This window comes from Macaca nemestrina, chromosome 6, assembly GCF_043159975.1.
Source record: "Macaca nemestrina isolate mMacNem1 chromosome 6, mMacNem.hap1, whole genome shotgun sequence".
In the NCBI taxonomy this organism is placed as follows: domain Eukaryota; kingdom Metazoa; phylum Chordata; class Mammalia; order Primates; family Cercopithecidae; genus Macaca; species Macaca nemestrina.
Window position 1 is genome coordinate 144,998,083 of NC_092130.1, and position 19,217 is coordinate 145,017,299.

A 19,217-nucleotide genomic window follows, 5' to 3' on the forward strand; every position below is an offset into this window, starting at 1 on the left:
TCTGTTGACTTTAATGTCGGAATATATCTGGAATCTGACCACCCTCACCCCCAATAAGACTCCAAACTTTGGCCAGGTGTGGTGGTTCATTCCTGTAATCCCAGCACTTTGGGAGGCCAAGGCTGGAGGATCGCCTGAGTCCAGGAGTTTGAGACCCGCCTGGACAAGATGGTAAGATCCCACCACCACCCCCCCGCCGCCGCCCAACTCTACAAAAAACAAAACAATTGCTGGGCGTGGTGGTGCATGCCTGTAGTCTCAGTTACTTAGGAGGCTGAGGCAGGAGAATCTCTCAAATCCAGGTGAAGACAGTGAGCCAAGAGAATGCCACTGCACTCTAGCCTGGGCGACAGAGCAAGACTCTGTCTTGAAAATATGAAATTTAAAAAAGACCCTAAGTTTCTACCCTTGACACCCCTGCGGTTGAGTCTCAACACATCAGTGTGTCCTTTTTAGAAGGTTAAATCAGGTCCCATCACAACTGTGCTCAACATTACCTCCAGCCTGATCTCTCCCAACTCTCTCCTTTGCTCATTCTACTCTTAGAATATGGCTTCCCTGTTCCTGGAACAAATGTGTCACATTTATGCACCAGGGTCTTTGCATTGGCTATTCCTTCTGCCTGGAGCTCTTTTCTCCATGATATCTGCATGGCACACTCCCTTGCCTCCTTTATGTCTTTCCTTAAAGGTCACTGTCCAGTTGAGGCTTTCCCTCAATACCTGGTTTAAAAGTGCACTCTATCTTCCCACCCCAGGACCTGCATTCCCTCTTGGCTTGTTCCATTTTTGTTTTTAGCCATAGCACTTATCACCTTCTAACATACTATATAAAAATAGTTATTGTGTTTATTGTTTTCTCTCACTAGAATGGATGCTCCCTGAGAGCAGAAATGTTTATGTTGTGCCCACTGGTGTATCTCCAGCACCTGGAACACTGCCTAGCACATGGTATGTGCTCAGCAAATATTTGCTGCATTACTGTTTTAAATAGCTTACTAGTAAGAAAAACTGATAACCCCAGGTCAATGCCCTATTTACCCTATGGCTTTTGCATACTCCAGGGTTCTGGTTCACTCTGGGAGGCACTCATTCACCTGCTTGAGAAACTAGGGGATGGGGAGCTATTAAGGAGGGAAGAAATAGTTTTTCAGTCAATCCATTCTAGTTCTAGGGGATAGATCTGGGGACAAGGTTGGAATTATGAATCTGCTCCAATAGTTGAGGCAAGAGAAGATAAGAACTTGAGAAATAGTTACCAGAGAAGAGAGAAAGATGCAATGAATGAGTGGATGTTGGGGGCGGTGGGAATCGGACTGACTCTCAGGTTTTTGGGTTGGGTGATTAAACAGATAGTGTCAGCAGTAATGGAGACAGAACACACCAGAGAAGATAATATGGGAGTGGGAGTGGGCCTGGGGAGATAATTCTCCCCCACTTAGGTGAACGTTCACTTCAGCAGTCCACTGATAAATAACTTAAGTGATTAAGACAAAAAGCTCACTCAGGGGTACAAAGCAAAAGAATCCTACAAGAAGACCACTGCTTTATGTTTCTATTAATTGGTGGCACCGAGCTGGCCTTTAGGAAGACAGATTCCCTTCTAAGGAAAAAGGCAGGAATGTCTTCTCATGGGTTAAAATTTTCAGGGTGATTATGCACCAGAACGCACACACACACACACACACACATATATATACACACATACACACACACATATATACCTACCAAGATTCCTGCATACTTGACGACTTGCCCTATTGTGTTGAAAAAACAGCTTCAGAATTAGGCAATCTTAAAAGGAACCCATGGTAAAGATCCCTGAACAAAGGTTTCCCAACAACATAGCTAAATCCACCCTTTGCATAACTTACATTTTTACCCTCATATCCTTACCTGGAAAGTTCTCTCGATTTAGCTTAGGCCTGCGGACAATCACAAAGTCTTTTTCACTCCCTTTGCTCTTCAGCCGTTTCCGTGGGGGGCTCTCCGGGTGGCCCAGGTTTGAGAATAGTTCCTGGGGGATGTTCTCACTGTCGGGCTCCTCTTTCTCCAGGGCGGAGACCCCCATGCCTGACAGCAGTTCAGAAGTCTTGCTGGAATCCCATCCCCACGTGAAGCTGGTGGCAACGTTGCTACTCAGGTCTGGAATCTCCTGAAGGTGCTTCCTGCAGAAGTGCACAATACCCCCGGTTCCTTTCGAAAACACACCCATAAATAATTCCAAGGAAGGCATTAAAGAAGCTGCAGTTTATGTACTGTGGAAAACCTTCACAGCAGCTAACACAATCGCATTTTTTTACGTGCCCGCGGAGAGTTACCAAGAAAATGAAGAAATGAAAAGAACAAATCGAGAAGGCTCTTTGACTTACGATCCTGCAGAAGGCCTCAAGAATTTCTCCCAGCGGAGGGAACAGACAAGGAGAGAGACAGGGCAATCATACACTGATTGAAAACGGTGGCAGAAAAGCCCAATTAAGGAAGCCAGATAAAACCGCACGCTGATCCCCGCACTAAGGCATTCATCCATTCACACTTTCCCCAAGAAGGGGCTAAGCAACCATTCACTTAACAGCATTACTAACAATATTAGCCAGTAGCGATATTCGCGGCCTAAAAGAATTATTAAGAGGGTCCATTCATGCTCTTCCCTTTTTGAATCCGTTTACCTGTGCATAGCGTCCGCAGGCTCGGGAGTTTAAAATACGTGCATTAATTGCAGAGCTGCTCGCCTCCCGGATTCCCGATTTGGCGCGCGGCGGCTCCGAGCGTGCTGCTCGGACCCCCAGGAGCCAGACCCGCTAAGTCTAGCAACGTTCCATCCCCACCGCGCGCGCAAGACTCTACAGCCCGCTTTGCTTCGCGGCCGCACTCTGAGGCCCCACGGCCTGCTGGGAATTGTAGTTTCCGTCCCGTTTCGTAGTCCGACGGGCTCGCCCTAACTTCCTTCCCTTGCAGCTTTACCCGCCTTCCAGATACCCACAACCCCCCGCGGGAGCGGGACTGGTCGGCCCATGGGGTAGGCGGGGAGGCGGAAGCGGGCGGTGCTACGGCTGACTGGGAAATGTCAGCCGCTGGACTGTGGACGGATTTTTCTTTCCCGGGAGCCGGCAGGCCTTCTGGTGATCACCAGCGCTGTCGTCTCTGAGCGTGGATCCCAGAACCTGAACAGCTGTGACGGCCGCCGCTTCCCGGTCCCATCCAGACGCTGTCTGGCGAGATCGGACAGTGAGCCTAAGGCGGAACGCGTGAGGCGCTTTTGAGTGTGGGGTCCGAGGCCGAGCGCAGGCGGAAAGAGAGGGGACCCGGCAGACCCCAAGTGGCCGCCGCCGCGGGGCCCACGTCCCTAGCTGCTGAGTGGGGACAGTAGCCCAGCCCGCTGGCCAGGTGAGAGGCTGCGAAATGCGGGCGTCGCACCTGTTCGTCCTTTTGCCAGGAAGCTTCTTCCTCCGTGGGGGAGAAGGCGGCCCTTAGAATTGGGTCTGTGGACAGGATCCCTCCTTTATCTGTAAAATACGCACAACAGCTAAACATGAGTCGGAACGAAAGACAGTGGTTTAATTTTAGGGGAGCCGGAGACCCCAGCGGGTCCTGTGTGGTGGGAAGGCTGCGCATGCCCTTGCAGCCTTGACAAGTCTCATAAATAGTAACAGAGGAATAAATGAAAGGACTGTATTTTGCAACGGGCTTTACCCGTGCAACGCAGGGGGCCTCCAGCAAAGCCATTTGGTTGCTTGCTGTCGCTCAACTGGCTACGTGTGTTTGCGTCGCCGCCTAAAAGCAAGCTGCTTTAAGCCTATCTCTGCTGAGAAGAGTTTGGGGGCGGTTGGAGTAGAGAGCGTGACATATTCCAGGTACAATGACCATGCGAAATCCATTGGGCAAACTATACTACAACTGTGACCCCGGGAAAACAGTGGAAGAGGGAAGGGGGATGAATTCTAAGCTTCATAAAAATGAAGATTTATAAAGTTCATAAGGAAGCATAACAGCTTCATCTCATATTAGAATATTCAGTGATGCTGTATGACACGCCCTCTGGTTTCCTTGAAAAAATGATTTACTCTATAGTGAAATTAAACTTCCCTTGCCCAGGTATGTGCTTGTTCTTTAGCTTGTTCCTTAGCTTGAAAAGTAACTGCCTCTTGAGGAAGGAATTAATGAACTTTTAGCTTGTTCTTGAAAGGTGAGATTGGTGTAAAGAAGGGATCTGTTCACAACTTGGTTTTGATTGGAACTAGGTGCAGAATACTAGGCTGAGCTGTTCATTAAACTAATGTTGTATGGAAAACATTTTAAAATTCAATATCCTGATGTTTTACAAAAAGTGACCTTTATGTTACTTTGGCTAAGGAGAAAGCATTTGCCTTCCTTTGAAGCTACATCCTTGCCCTTAAGATTGCAACTCGTAGGAGAAAATATTTTTGACACAAAAAATTATAATTTCCTTCAGGAAAGGGAACAAAACAGAGAGAGCCTGTAAGCTAATGGAGGAGAAAGAATAAACAAAAATATTTAAGATGCCATAATGAGAATAAACAGTTTTGAGATGTAAAATAATTGGGAGAGCCCACTTCAGACATAGATCTCATAGATAGGAATCGATGAGATGATTCTAAATTTAAAGATGAGAAATAGCTTTGTTCAGTCTTGGTTTTACTAGGAGTTACCTGAGGAACTAGAATACTTGCAACAGCTGAATTAGTGAACACAAGATCCTCTCTAGGACTTCAGGGAGAGCCTGTCAGTTTTGAAAATCAGTTTAATAGTTTGCCCCGGTAACAGAAATACTTCATCTTCCTAATATGGGAATAATTTTTTTTTGCATTCCTTCTAATCATAACTATTGCCTTAACATAATAAATGCAAGTTTAAATTGGTACATTAGATTCTTTTTAACATAAGGAATTGTATCCATTGAAGACGAGTTTAGTAGGTACATAGAGGTTGCTATCTGGTCATAAAGAACTGTATTGTGATTGCTACTGATGTATCTTGTTTTTTCTGATTGATGTTATTTTTATTTTTATTTTTTGAGATGAAGTTTCACTCTTGTTGCCCAGGCTGGAGTGCAATGGCGCAACCTCGGCTCACGGCAACCTCCGCCTTCCGGGTTCAAGTGATTCTCCTGTATCAGCCTTCCTGAGTAGCTGGGATTACAGACATGCGCCACCACGCCCGACTCATTTTGTATTTTTAGTGGAGAGGGGGTTTCTCCATGTTGGTCAGGCTGGTCTTGAACTCCCGACCTCAGATGATCCACCCACCTCAGCCTCCCAAAGTGCTGGGATTACAGACATGAGCCACTGTGCCCAGCCATTTCTTACATCTCTTTAAAAGGAAGAAGGCCCACCCTTCTTTGTTTCTCCATCCTGCTGTCTAGATGATGATAGGATTCCTGAAGTTCCAGCATCTGTCCTGGAACATAAGGATTAAAGCCACCTGCTGAGGATGTGGACTAGAGAGAAGGGGCCTGGGCCTCTGATAATCTGATAACTTACCATAACCACCTATCTCAAGACTTCTTTTACATGAGAAATAAATTCTGCATTGTGTAAGTCTCAGGTATATTGGACTTTTCTGTTACGTGTAGCCAAACTAATCGTGAATAATTTTTTCCAGAACTGATATTCTCTGTAGTGGTGGCAGCTACCTGTTTACATAGCCCTTATCACCCCCTATTTTTTTTTTTTTTAATTGCCTGTTTCTTCCCACTAGACCTTTTAAGGTCAGGGACTTTGCTTGGATTTTTGTATCCCCAGCCCCTTGAACAGAGCTCAGCAAATAGTAGGGGTTCAGTAAATATTTGCTAAATGAATGAATGATGCTTGGAACTAAGTAGATCTTTAATTCATTGCAATTTAATGCTCTAAGATAGGCAGATGGGGCAAGAACAAACGGATTCAAATTTACTCTGTTTTCCACTTTTCCCATGTAGAGTACAGTCATATATTACCCTTAAATCAAGTAATGGTAGTATAATCTGTACGGTAAAAAGTTTGTGTTAAATTCTGTATTAAACATGACTTAGCATTCTGTCTTGATATATCTAAAAGAAACAGGAGAATGTTCTAATTTGTTCCCTGTGAAGACTGAACAAAATAAATCATTAATTAACAATTTAAATTGCATTAAGAAACTGTGTCTAGATTAGAGAAGAGACATGTAATTATGATCCAGGCTCTGTAGTGAAGATGCCTCTCTTTGAGTCCCAGCTTTACCATTCACCAGCTCTGTTAACTTGGACAAGTTACTTAACCTCTCTGTGCTGTTTTTTCTGTTAAGCAAGGAAACGAACAGCCCTTTCTTACTAGGTTGTGAGGTCTAATTTGATAAAGCATGATAGGTACTAATGTTAATACAATGCTTAAAATTTCGTGAACACATGCTAAATGTTAGCTATTCATTATTTTAAATTATTTTATTATTAGGAAGGACTTTACAGATTATTCTCTATCAAAATGTCTTGCAATTTCTATATATGAAATCTTTAAGAATTCAGTAAAATTTTAGTTCTTTTTTCTTATGTGCTTACATGATTACTACCTCTTCTCTTCATGCCTTGCAAAAGGTAAAGCAGTTGGTATGTATGCCACTGTCCTCAGGGGCTTGTCACATTTTGGAATTCAGGTTACCTGGTTGGTTCGCCAACTCAGCTCTTAGGTACCTTTAAAAAATATTGTGACGGTTTTTTGTTTTTTTTTTTTTTTCGAGTGGGAGTAATAGTCTCTTGCAGTAGTCTGTGTCCAAAACTGAACTCTCTCATACCTGAAATCTTTAAATATGTGAATAACGATTATGTTTTGAAGATTTAAATTTTGATCATTGGTAGAAATTTGTTGACTTAATCATTCACTTCTAATTCTGGTTCTTTTGATTTTTCATAATTAGGATTTTTGAGTTGTCTCCTAGTTTTTATTATTTTGCACATATCTGAGTAAAAATACAGATATGTGAAGTTAGATAAAATTTCCAGTTGGAACCTAATGATTCATCAGACTCAGATATTTAAGTTAACAGTATTTGAGTCTGATGAATCGTTAGGTTCCAGTCAGAAATTTTTCATTCAGTTTCAGAATCTTTGGTTTTGACAAAATTGTTTTCAGTGTTTTGTCTGTGTTCTGATCACTTGGTACCCATTCTCTCTCTCTCTCTCAAAACATTTGGAATTCTTCAAATTACATAATTAGCTTAACCTCTAAAGTTCCATCAAAGGATATTTGGCCTGAAAAACTTTTATCAGCCATAAAGTACTCAGGAAACAGTACTTCAGGTCATTAACATTAACATGCTAATTGTGAAACCATTATAAAGGCATTTGAAAGTAATATTTAATAATATTTTGATGATTGGGAAAAGATTGGATTGGATTTTAAATGTTTAAGACTTTCAGAACTGGTATTTTGAAGGGTACAATATGCCCACACATCGGGCACTAAAATCTGGTAGTTTTAATGAATTGGCATTTTGATTTCAAGTATAATTAAGTTTTGCTACTGTGGTGCTTAATCACGTGGAACTGAATTTTTATTTGCCTCCCCATTTTAGTATCATCATCATCATTATCATCTCCTTTCTTCTCCTTCTTCCCTAAACCTTGCAACTCATCACTTGAATGTTGGTACAAGGTTAAAGATATGGACTTTAAAACTATTATTTTCTCAAGTTAGGAAAACCCCAACTTTTATCTCCAATTTCATGGGATTCCTGGTCCTAACCTGTGTCATAAGAAGGCAATATAGTTCAGCCTGAACAGAAATAGATGGTATGGTAAACAGAATAATAAACCCCTAATAATGTCTATGCTCTAATCTCTGGAACCAGTAAAAATGATGAAATTATTCAGACAGGCCCAGTGTAATAAGATGAGCCCTGAAAAACAGATTTCAAGCATGAGGAGAATTTGACAAGCCATTGCTGCTTCTAAAATATTCACGACCACAGACACACAGACACACAGACACACACACACACACACACACACACACACACACACGCAGAGAGAGAGAGAAGTGTGTGAGGAGATAGATACGTTAATTTGACGATGATGATTATTTCACTGTGTATGTAAAATATATCAAAACATCACTGTTGTGCATTTTAAATATATACAATTTTAAAAGATATGCAGAGCCACATGCAAAGACTGGGGAGAGGCCTCTAGAGCTAAGGTTAAATGCCAGCTGTCAGCTTGCAGGGGAACAAGGATCTCAGTCCTTTAACCATGAATAACTGAGTTTTGGCTTGGCTAGGTGGATCATGCCTGTAATCTCAGTGCTTTGGGAGGCCAAAGTGAGAGGATCACTTGAGGCCAGGCATTTGAGTCCAGCCTGGGCAACATAGCAAGACCCTGTCTCTACAAAAAAAAAAAAAAATTTTTTTAATTAGCCAGGTATGGTGGTGTGCACCTGTAGTCCTAGTTATCTGGAAGCTGAGGTGGGAGGATCAATTGAGCCCAGGAGCTCAAGGTTATGTTGAGCCATGATTGTGCCACTGCCCTCCAGCCTGGACGACAGTGTGAGACCCTGCCAGTAGCCTGACTGAGATTGCAAACTTGCTGACACCTTGATTTTAAACTTGTGTGCCCCTAAGCAGAGAACTAAGTTGAACTATGCTGTGTTTGAACTTCTGACCTATAGAAGCTATAAGATATTAATAAATGGATGTTGTTTAAACTCACTAAGTTTGTAGTAATTTGTTACAGCAGTGGTAGGATACTAACCCGAAGGTATATAACCAAATCATTTATTACTAGAATAAAGGACCCATAATTCTATTTAAACCCTTTAAAGTGCTGACTATGAGTCAGACTGAAAAATTGAGTGCCATAGTAAAAACATTAATAGCTAGTGTCAGGTTTAAAACTGATTCTGTTGTTTGCTTATTATGCCCATAATCTTACCACCTGAAGACTGTTGATGTTTTAATATATTTCATTGTTACCTTACTCTTTTTTATGTTTACATAAAAATATGTGCCAAATTTTCAATTGCTGTTAGGGTAATTTTCTGATGTTATTAAATAATCTTAACAAACGTAATTTCTTTTTTTTTTTTTAATTATACTTTAAGTTCTAGGGTACATGTGCACAACGTGCAGGTTTGTTACATATGTATACTTGTGCCATGTTGGTGTGCTGCACCCATCAACTCGTCATTTACATCAGGTATAACTCCCAATGCCATCCCTCCCCCCTCCCCCCTCCCCACAATAGACCCCCGTGTGTGATGTTCCCCTTCCCGTGTCCAAGTGATCTCATTGTTCATTTCCCACCTATGAGTGAGAACAAGCGGTGTTTGGTTTTCTGTTCTTGCGATAGTTTGCTGAGAATGATGGTTTCCAGCTGCATCCATGTCCCTACAAAGGACACAAACTCATCCTTTTTTATGGCTGCATAGTATTCCATGGTTTATATGTGCCACATTTTCTTAATCCAGTCTGTCACTGATGGACATTTGGGTTGATTCCAAGTCTTAGCTATTGTGAATAGTGCTACAGTAAACATACATGAGCATGTGTCTTTATAGCAGCATGATTTATAATCCTTTGGGTATATACCCAGTAATGGGATGGCTGAATCATATGGTATTTGTAGCTCTAGATCCTTGAGGAATCACCATACTGTTTTCCACAATGGTTGAACTAGTTTACAATCCCACCAACAGTGTAAAACTGTTCCTGTTTCTCCACATCCTCTCCAGCACCTGTTGTTTCCTGACTTTTTAGTGATTGCCATTCTAACTGGTGTGAGATGGTATCTCATTGTTGTTTTGATTTGCATTTCTCTGATGGCCAGTGATGACGAGCATTTTTTCATCTGTCTGTTGGCTGTGTGAATGTCTTCTTTTGAGAAATGTCTGTTTATATCCTTTGCCCACTTTTTGATAGGGTTGTTTGTTTTTTTCTTGTAAATTTGTTTGAGTTCTTTGTAGGTTCTGGATATTAGCCGTTTGTCAGATGAGTAGATTGCAAAAATGTTCTCCCATTCTGTAGGTTGCCTGTTCACTCTGATGGTAGTTTCTTTTGCTGTGCAGAAGCTCTTTAGTTTAATTAGATCCCATTTGTCAATTTTGGCTTTTGTTGCCATTGCTTTTGGTGTTTTAGAGATGAAGTCCTTGCCCATGCCTATGTCCTGAATGGTATTACCTAAGTTTTCTTCTAGGGTTTTTATGATAATAGGTCTAACATTTAAGTCTCTAATCCATCTTGAATTAATTTTCGTATAAGGAGTAATAAGGAGTAAGGAAATGAGTAAATAAGGAGTAATAAGGAGTAAGGAATTTTCGTATAAGGAGTAAGGAAATGATCCAGTTTCAGCTTTCTACTTATGGCTAGCCAATTTTCCCAGCACCATTTATTATATAGGGAATCATTTCCCCATTTCTTGTTTTTCTCAGGTTTGTCAAAGATCAGATGGCTGTAGATGTGTGGTATTATTTCTGAGGGCTCTGTTCTGTTCCACTGATCTATATCTCTGTTTTGGTACCAGTACCATGCTGTTTTGGTTACTGTAGCCTTGTAGTATAGTTTGAAGTCAGGTAACGTGATGCCTCCAGCTTTGTTCTTTTGACTTAGGATTGTCTTGGCAATGCGGGCTCTTTTTTGGTTCCATATGAACTTTAAAGCAGTTTTTTCCAATTCTGTGAAGCAAGTCATTGGTAGATTGATGGGGATGGCATTGAATCTATAAATTACCTTGGGCACTATGGCCATTTTCATGATATTGATTCTTCCTATCCATGAGCATGGTATGTTCTTCCATTTGTTTGTGTCCTCTTTTATTTCAGTGAGCAGTGGTTTGTAGTTCTCCTTGAAGAGGTCCTTTACATGCCTTGTAAATTGCATTTCTAGGTATTTTATTCTCTTTGAAGCTAATGTGAATGGGAGTTCATTCATGATTTGGCTCTCTGTTTGTCTGTTATTGGTGTATAAGAATGCTTGTGATTTTTGCACATTAATTTTGTATCCTGAGACTTTGCTGAAGTTGCTTATCAGCTTAAGGAGATTTTGGGCTGAGACAGTGGGGTTTTCTAAATATACAATCATGTCATCTGCAAACAGGGACAATTTGACTTCCTCTTTTCCTAACTGAATACCCTTTATTTCTTTCTCTTGCCTGATTGCCCTGGCCAGAACTTCCAACACTATGTGGAATAGGAGTGGTGAGAGAGGGCATCCCTGTCTTGTGCCAGTTTTCAAAAGGAATGCTTCCAGTTTTTGCCCATTCAGTATGATATTGGCTGTGGGTTTGTCATAAATAGCTCTTATTATTTTGAGATACGTTCCATCAATACCAAATTTATTGAGAGATTTTAGCATGAAGGGCTGTTGAATTTTGTCAAAGGCCTTTTCTGCATGTATTGAGATAATCATGTGGTTTTTGTCTTTGATTCTGTTTATATGCTGGATTACGTTTATTTATTTGCGTATGTTGAACCAGCCTTGTATCCCAGGGATGAAGCCCACTTGATCGTGGATAAGCTTTTTGATGTGCTGCTGGATTCGGTTTGCCAGTATTTTATTGAGGATTTTTGCATAGATGTTCATCAGGGATGTTGGTCTAAAATTCTCTTTTTTTGTTGTATCTCTTCCAGGCTTTGGTATCAGGATGATGTTGGCTTCATAAAATGAGTTAGGGAGGATTCCCTCTTTTTCTATTGATTGGGATAGTTTCAGAAGGAATGGTACGAGCTCCTCCATGTACCTCTGGTAGAATTCAACTCTGAATCCTTCTGGTCTTGGACTTTTTTTGATTGGTAGGCTATTAATTATTGCCTCAATTTCAGAGCCTCCTATTGGTCTTTTCAGGGATTCAACTTCTTCCTGCTTTAGTCTTGGGAGAGTGTAGGTGTCCAGGAAATTATCAATTTCTTCTAGGTTTTCTAGTTTATTTGTGTTGAGGTGTTTATAGTATTCTCTGATGGTAGTTTGTATTTCTGTGGGATCGTGGTGATATCCCCTTTATCATTTTTTGTCACATCTATTTGATTCTTTTCTCTTTTCTTCTTTATTAGTCTTGCTAGCGGTCTATCAATTTTGTTGATCTTTTCAAAAAAACCAGCTCCTGGATTCATTGATTTTTTGGAGGCTTTTTTGTGTCTCTATCTCCTTCAGTTCTGCTCTGATCTTAGTTATTTCTTGCCTTCTGCTAACTTTTGAATGTGTTTGCTCTTGCTTCTCTAGTTCTTTTACTTGTGATGTTAGGGTGTCAATTTTAGATCTTTCCAGCTTTCTCTTGTGGGCATTTAGTGCTATAAATTTCCCTCTACACCCTGCTTTAAATGTGTCCCAGAGATTCTGGTATGTTGTATCTTTGTTCTCATTAGTTTCAAAGAACATCTTTATTTCTGCCTTCATTTCGTTATGTACCCAGTAGTCATTCAGGAGCAGATTATTCAGTTTCCATGTAGTTGAGCAGTTTTGATTGAGTTTCTTAATCCTGAGTTCTAGTTTTTGCACTGTGGTCTGAGAGACAGGTTATTATAATTTCTGTTCTTTTACATTTGTTGAGCAGTGCTTTACTTCTAATTATGTGGTCAATTTTGGAATAAGTGTGATTTGGTGCTGAGAGGAATGTATATTCTGTTGATTGGGGGTGGAGAGTTCTGTAGATGTCTATTAAGTCCGCTTGGTGCAGAGTTGAGTTCAGTTCCTGGATATCCTTGTTAACTTTCTATCTTGTTGATCTGTCTAATGTTGACAGTGGGGTATTGAAGTCTCCCATTATTATTGTATGGGAGTCTAATTCTCTTTGTGGGTCTCTAAGGACTTGCTTTATGAATCTGGGTGCTCCTGTATTGGGTGCATATATATTTAGGATAGTTAGCTTTTCCTGTTGAATTGATCCCTTTACCATTATGTAATGGCCTTCTTTGTCTCTTTTGATCTTTGATGGTTTAAAGTCTGTTTTATCAGAGACTAGGATTGCCACCGCTGATTTTTTTGTTCTCCATTTGCTTAGATCTTCCTCCATCCCTTTATTTTGAGCCTATGTGCGTCTCTGCATGTGAGATGGGTCTCCTGAATACAGCAAACTGATGGGTCTTGACTCTTTATCCAATTTGCCAGTCTGTGTCTTTTAATTGGACCATTTAGTCCATTTACATTTAAGATTAATATTGTTATGTGTAAACTTGATCCTGTCATTGTGATATTAGTTGGTTATTTTGCTCGTTAGTTGATGTAGTTTCTTCCTAGCCTCGATGGTCTTTACATTTTGGCATGTTTTTGCAATGGGTGGTACCGGTTGTTCCTTTCCATGTTTAGTGTTTCCTTCAGGAGTTCTTGTAAGTCAGGCCTGGTGGTGACAAAATCTCTAAGCATTTGCTTGTGTGTAAAGGATTTTATTTCTCCTTCACTTATGAAACTTAGTTTGGCTGGATATGAAATTTGGGTTGAAAATTCTTTTCTTTAAGAATGTTGAATATTGGCCCCCACTCTCTTCTGGCTTGTAGAGTTTCTGCTGAGATATCTGCTGTTAGTCTGATGGGCTTCCCTTTGTGGGTAACCCGACCTTTCTCTCTGGCTGCCCTTAACATTTTTTCCTTCATTTCAACTTTGGTGAATCTGACAATTATGTATCTTGGAGTTGCTCTTCTCGAGGAGTATCTTTGTGGCGTTCTCTGTATTTCCTGAATTTGAATGTTGGCCATCCCTACTAGGTTGGGGAAGTTCTCCTGGATGATATCCTGAAGAGTGTTTTCCAACTTGGTTCCATTTTCCCCTCACTTTCAGGCACCCCAGTCAGACGTAGATTTGGTCTTTTCACATAATCCCATATTTCTTGGAGGCTTTGTTCATTTCTTTTTCCTCTTTTTTCTCTAGACTTCTCGCTTCTTTTCATTCATTTGATCTTCAATCATTGATACTCTTTCTTCCAGTTGATTGAGTCGGTTACTGAAGCTTGTGCATTTGTCACGTAATTCTCATGTTACGGTTTTCATCTCTATCAGTTCGTGTATGGCCTTCTCTGCATTGATTATTCTAGTTATCCATTCTTCCATTCTTTTTTCAAGATTTTTAGTTTCTTTGCGCTGGGTACGTAGTTCCTCCTTTAGCTCTGAGAAGTTTGATCGACCGAAGCCGCCTTCTCTCAACTCGTCAAAGTCATTCTCCGTCCAGCTTTGATCCCATTGCTGGCGATGAGCTGCGTTCCTTTGGAGGGGGAGATGCGCTCTTATTTTTTGAATTTCCAGCTTTTCTGCCCTGCTTTTTCCCCATCTTTGTGGTTTTATCTGCCTTTGGTCTTTGATGCTGGTGACGTACTGATGGGGTTTTGGTGTGAGTGTCCTTTCTGTTTGTTAGTTTTCCTTCTAACAGTCAGGACCCTCAGCTTCAGGTCTGTTGGAGTTTGCTTGAGGTCCACTCCAGACCCTGTTTGCCTGGGTATCAGCAGTGAAGGCTGCAGAAGATAGAATATTGCTGAACAGCGAGTGTTGCTGTCTGATTCTTGCTCTGGAAATTCGTCTCAGAGATGCGCCCAGCCCTGTGAGGTGTGAGGTGTCGATCTGCACCTAGTGGGGGATGTCTCCCAGTTAGGTTACTCAAGGGTCTGGGACCCACTTGAGCATGCAGTCTGTCCATTCTCAGAAGTCAACCTCCATGCTGGGAGACCCACTGCTCTCTTCAAAACTGTCAGACAAGGTCATTTACATCTGCAGAGGTTTCTGCTGCTTTTTGTTTAGCTATGCCCTGTCCCCAGAGGTGGAGTCTACAGAGGCAGGCAGGCCTCCTTGAGCTGCAGTGGGCTCCACCCAGTCCGAGCTTCCCTGTGGTTTTGTTTACCTACTTAAGCCTCAGCAATGGCGGGCGCCCCTCACCCAGCCTCGCTGCCACCTTGCAGTTAGATCTCAGACTGCTGTGCTAGCAATGAGGGAGGCTCCGTGGGCGTGCGACCCTCCAGGCCAGGTGTGGGATATAATCTCCTGGTTTGCCGTTTGCTAAGACCCTTGGTAAAGCGCTGTATTAGGGTGGGAGTTACCTGATTTTCTGGTGTTGTTTGTCTCAGTTTCCCTTGGCTAGGAAAAGGGATTCCCTTCCCCCTTGTGCTTCTCTGGTGGGGCAATGCCTCGCCCTGCTTCAGCTCTTGCTGGTTGGGGTGCATCAGCTGACCAGCACCAATTGTCCAGCACTCCCCAGTGAGATGAACTTGGTACCTCAGTTGAAAATGCAGAAATCACCCGTCTTCTGTGTCGGTCGCGCTGGGAGCTGGAGGCTGGAGCTATTCCTATTCGGCCATCTTGCTCTGGGTCCTGACAAACATCATTTCTTATACTACAATGAGATGTCCTTATTTGGCTCTGCCATACTTTATTTAGCCTTTCTTTGGTAATCTCTAATATTTAGTCTTTTTTTCCTATCATTGCCATGTTCCTTGCACTGGACAATTTCAGGTGTAGTTCAAGTCATAAAAGGATTTTCAGTTAATTATGTTATATTTAAACTCACATCGAATGGGTTTTTTTAAAGAAAAAAAAACCCTAGATCTCAAAGATGGTTTTGTCATCAGCACATTCTGTGTTGAGCTTTCAGCCAACTACTTAATCTATGCTTAGCTTAAAAATAAGATTTGGCTGGGTGCTGTAGCGTATGCCTGTAATTGCAGCACTTTGGGAGCTGAGACAGGCGGATCACTTGAGCTCAGGAGTTCAAGACCAACCTGGGCAACAAGGCAAAACCTTTTCTATTTTTTAAAAAATAAGATTTGACATTGTTGTGGTGTATGTTTTTCACAGAATATGAAATTTGAAAATTTGAGTAGTATTTGGTAATGTTCAGTGTTTTAAGCCTTTTGAGTTGTAATAAGTATTTGTTAAATCAGTGTACCATTACAAGAGTTTTACATTGCCTTTGAAGTAGGCAGTAATAGAAAAATAATGTATGTACTAAACTACACAGTATTTTTTATTCTTTCAACAAATATTTCTTGATATTACTATATGCCAGATACTACATCAGGTAACTGGAATATAGTATGGAATAAAGTAGTCAAGTCTCTGCTCTCATAGAGTATCTGGGGTAAGGGGAAAGGTTTGGAGAGACAATAAATATAAAGAATGTGCATTATGTCAGATGGATAAATGCACTGAAGGAAAATATAGCAAGATAAGAGAGTAGAGTGATGAAAGAAGTTCAATTTTAGATATTTAAGAAAAATGAGACCATGGCAGTTGGAGGAATGGCAGTGATCACACGTCGGCTGCTGGGAAGATCTGAATTCTTGTGTCAGGTCATCATCAGAAAAGCTAAGTTTGCTGTATAGTGAGGATCAAGAGATCTGATCCTGATTGCAGAACCTTCCCTGATTACAGAATCTTGGGTTGTATCTCCCACTTCACCCTTCTAGACCATCCCAGAAGATCTATAAGATTTCATCTGGGAAATCACTAGGAGTTCTTGGAAGGGAAAGAAGGAAGATTGTTGGTTGGAATAAAAACAAGGTTGAATGAATTCCAGAAAGCAGGATTCTTAACCTCGTGGACAGCAATCTGCAGAAGAAGAGAACTTCAGAAAACAAACTCGAAGCAACATGCAGAGAAGTAAGATGAGAGGGGTCTCCTCGGGAAAGAAGACTGCTGGTCCACAGCAGAAAAATCTTGAACCAGCTCTCCCAGGAAGATGAGGGGGTCGCTCTGTAGAGAACCCCCTTCAGGATCCATGAGGAAGACCAGAAAGAACAAACAGAAGACTCCTGGAAACAGAGATGGTGGCAGTACCAGCGAAGCACCTCAGGCCCCTCGGAAGAAAAGGGCCTGGGCAGACTGTTGAAAGTGAGGAGGCATTTAAGAATAGAATGGAGGTTAAAGTGAAGATTCCTGAAGAATTAAAACTATGGCTTATTGAGGACTGGGACTTAGTAACCAGACAGAAGCAGCTGTTTCAACTCACTGCTAAGAAAAATGTAGATGGAATTCTGGAGGAGTATGCAAGTTGCAAGAAGTCACAGGCAAATGTTGATAATAAGGAATATGCAGTTAATGAAGTTGTGGCAGGAATAAAAGAATATTTCTTTTTTTCTTTTTTTTTTTTTTTTTTGTTTTGAGACGGTGTCTTGCTCTGTTGCCCAGGCCAGAGTGCAGTGGTGCGATCTCGGCTCACTGCAAGCTCCGCCTACCGGGTTCATGCCATTCTTCTGCCTCAGCCTCCTGAGTAGCTGGGACTACAGGCGCCCACCACCATGCCCAGCTAATTTTTTTGTGTTTTTAGTAGTGACGGGGTTTCACGTGTTAGCCAGGATGGTCTCAATCTCCTGACCTCATGATCCACCCTCCTCGGCCTCCCAAAGTGCTGAGATTACAGGTGTGAGCCACCGTGCCCAACCCAGGAATAAAAGAATATTTCAATGTGATGTTGGGCACTCAGCTGCTCTACAAATTTGAGAGGCCCCAGTATCCTGAAATCCTCTTGGCTCACCCTGATGCTCCAATGTCTCAGGTTTATGGAGCCCCACACCTACTGAGACTATTTGTAAGAATTGGAGCAATGTTGGCCTATACGCCCCTTGATGAGAAAAGCCTTGCATTATTGTTGGGCTATTTGCATGATTTCCTAAAATATCTGGCAAAGAATTCTGCATCTCTCTTTACTGCCAGTGATTACAAAGTGGCTTCTGCTGAGTACCACCGCAAAGCCCTGTGAGCGTCTACAGACAGCTCACCATTTTTCTCCTGTATCTGTAAACACTTTTTGTTCTTAGTCTTTTTCTTGTAAAATTGATGTTCTTTAAAATCGTTAATGTATAACAGCGCTTATGTTTCAGTTTTTTTTCTGTTCTGTTTTAAACAGAAAATAAAAGGAGCATAAGCTCCTTTTCTCATTTCAAAGTTGCTACCAGTGTATGCAGTAATTAGAACAAAGAAGAAACAGTAGAACATTTTATTGCCTAGTTGACAACATTGCTTGAATGCTGGTGGTTCCTATCCCTTTGACACTACACAATTTTCTAATATGTGTTAATGCTATGTGACAAAACGCCCTGATTCCTAGTGCCAAAGGTTCAACTTAATGTATATACCTGAAAACCCATGCATTTGTGCTCTTTTTCTTTTTATGGTGCTTGAAGTAAAACAGCCCATCCTCTGCAAGTCCATCTATGTTGTTCTTAAGCATTCTATCTTTGCTCAAATTGTTGAAGGATGGCGATTTGTTTCATGGTTTTTGTGTTTGAGACTAATGCATGTTCTAACATGATAGAGGCAATGCATTATTGTGTAGCCACGGTTTTCTGGAAAAGTTGATATTTTAGAAATTGTATTTCAGATCTTAAATAAAATTTGTTTCTAAATTTCAAAAAAAAAAGAAAGATGAAAATATTGATAGTTGAAATGGAATCTGTTTACCAATATAAAGAAATAGTGAAGAAAATTGTTAAATGTGATTTTTGTGATATTTCATGTAGGAGTATTTTGTATATAAATTTAAATTTAACGCTTTAAAGTACTGAAACTTTCTTTTCTATTCTAAATAAAGATGTTTGTTGATTTGAAGTATTTTATTGGTTCTCCCTTGTTTTGTTATTTATTTATTTATTTATTTTTGAGACAGAGTTTTGCTCTTGTTGCGCAGGCTTGAGTGCAATGGCAGGATATCAGCTCACTGCAACCTCCGCCTTCCAGGTTCAAGCGATTCTCCTGCCTCAGCCTCCCGAGTAGCTGGGATTACAGGCACCCGTTACCATGCCTGGCTAATTTTTGTATTTTTAGTAAAGACGAGGTTTCACCATATTGGCCCAGGCTGGTCTCGAACTCCTGACCTCAGGTGATCCACCTGCCTTGGCCTCCCAAAGTGCTGGGATTACAGGTATGAGCCACTGCCCCTTATTGTATTTTGTTGGGTTGCATCACAATCTTGATTCTCTATGTTAGGATATTAATCAATTCCTTGGAATATTGTAGTATGTAGGTAAACAAAAGTCTAACATTGATTTTACAAAGGTGAAAAGTTCATATTGCCTTTGATTAGTAAATTTTTTTAAGTATAGAGAGATCAAATTTTTAAATTTTAAAATAGAGACTTTAAATCTCTATACTCTTTTTTGAGTAGAGAGATATCAGATAAACTATTCGCTGATGACTGTATCATAAAATTAAGAATGTTTTCACATGTATGACTTTATTCAATAGTCTGATAAATTTTCTGCATATAAAATAGTAGAAAAATTAAAAATGAGAATTTATTAAAGTAAGTTTAAAGATTTATATAGATAAATGGGAAGTGATA

General features: G+C 40.9%; 2 protein-coding genes and 1 pseudogene across 5 annotated transcripts in view; 2 read left to right on the forward strand and 1 right to left on the reverse strand.

The window, feature by feature from the left end:
• The window catches only part of LOC105473080 (S-phase kinase associated protein 2), a 31,756-nt gene extending 28,894 nt beyond the window's left edge, over positions 1 to 2,862 (reverse strand). The window contains exons 1-2 of one of the 2 annotated variants that reach the window (XR_982039.3): positions 2,669 to 2,862; positions 1,896 to 2,167 (exon numbers count right to left, since the gene is read on the reverse strand). Coding sequence is in view for 1 of the 2 variants with exons in the window: in XM_011726704.3 (XP_011725006.1) it covers positions 1,896 to 2,167; positions 2,669 to 2,676 (280 nt within the window). In the remaining variant the exon portion in view is untranslated. The remainder of the gene's footprint in view (positions 1 to 1,895; positions 2,168 to 2,668) is intronic. The other variant, XM_011726704.3, reaches the window with a different exon arrangement.
• A 391-nt stretch (positions 2,863 to 3,253) lies between these two features.
• The window catches only part of LOC105473074 (LMBR1 domain containing 2), a 59,457-nt gene continuing 43,493 nt past the window's right edge, over positions 3,254 to 19,217 (forward strand). The window contains exons 1-2 of one of the 3 annotated variants that reach the window (XM_071099018.1): positions 3,284 to 3,386; positions 5,383 to 5,564. The gene's annotated coding sequence lies outside the window, so the exon portion shown is untranslated. Of the gene's footprint in view, positions 3,387 to 5,382; positions 5,565 to 19,217 lie in introns of all 3 variants that reach the window. The other 2 variants (XM_071099019.1, XM_011726688.3) reach the window with 2 other exon arrangements.
• On the forward strand, positions 13,580 to 18,470 carry LOC105473073 (mortality factor 4-like protein 2; annotated as a pseudogene).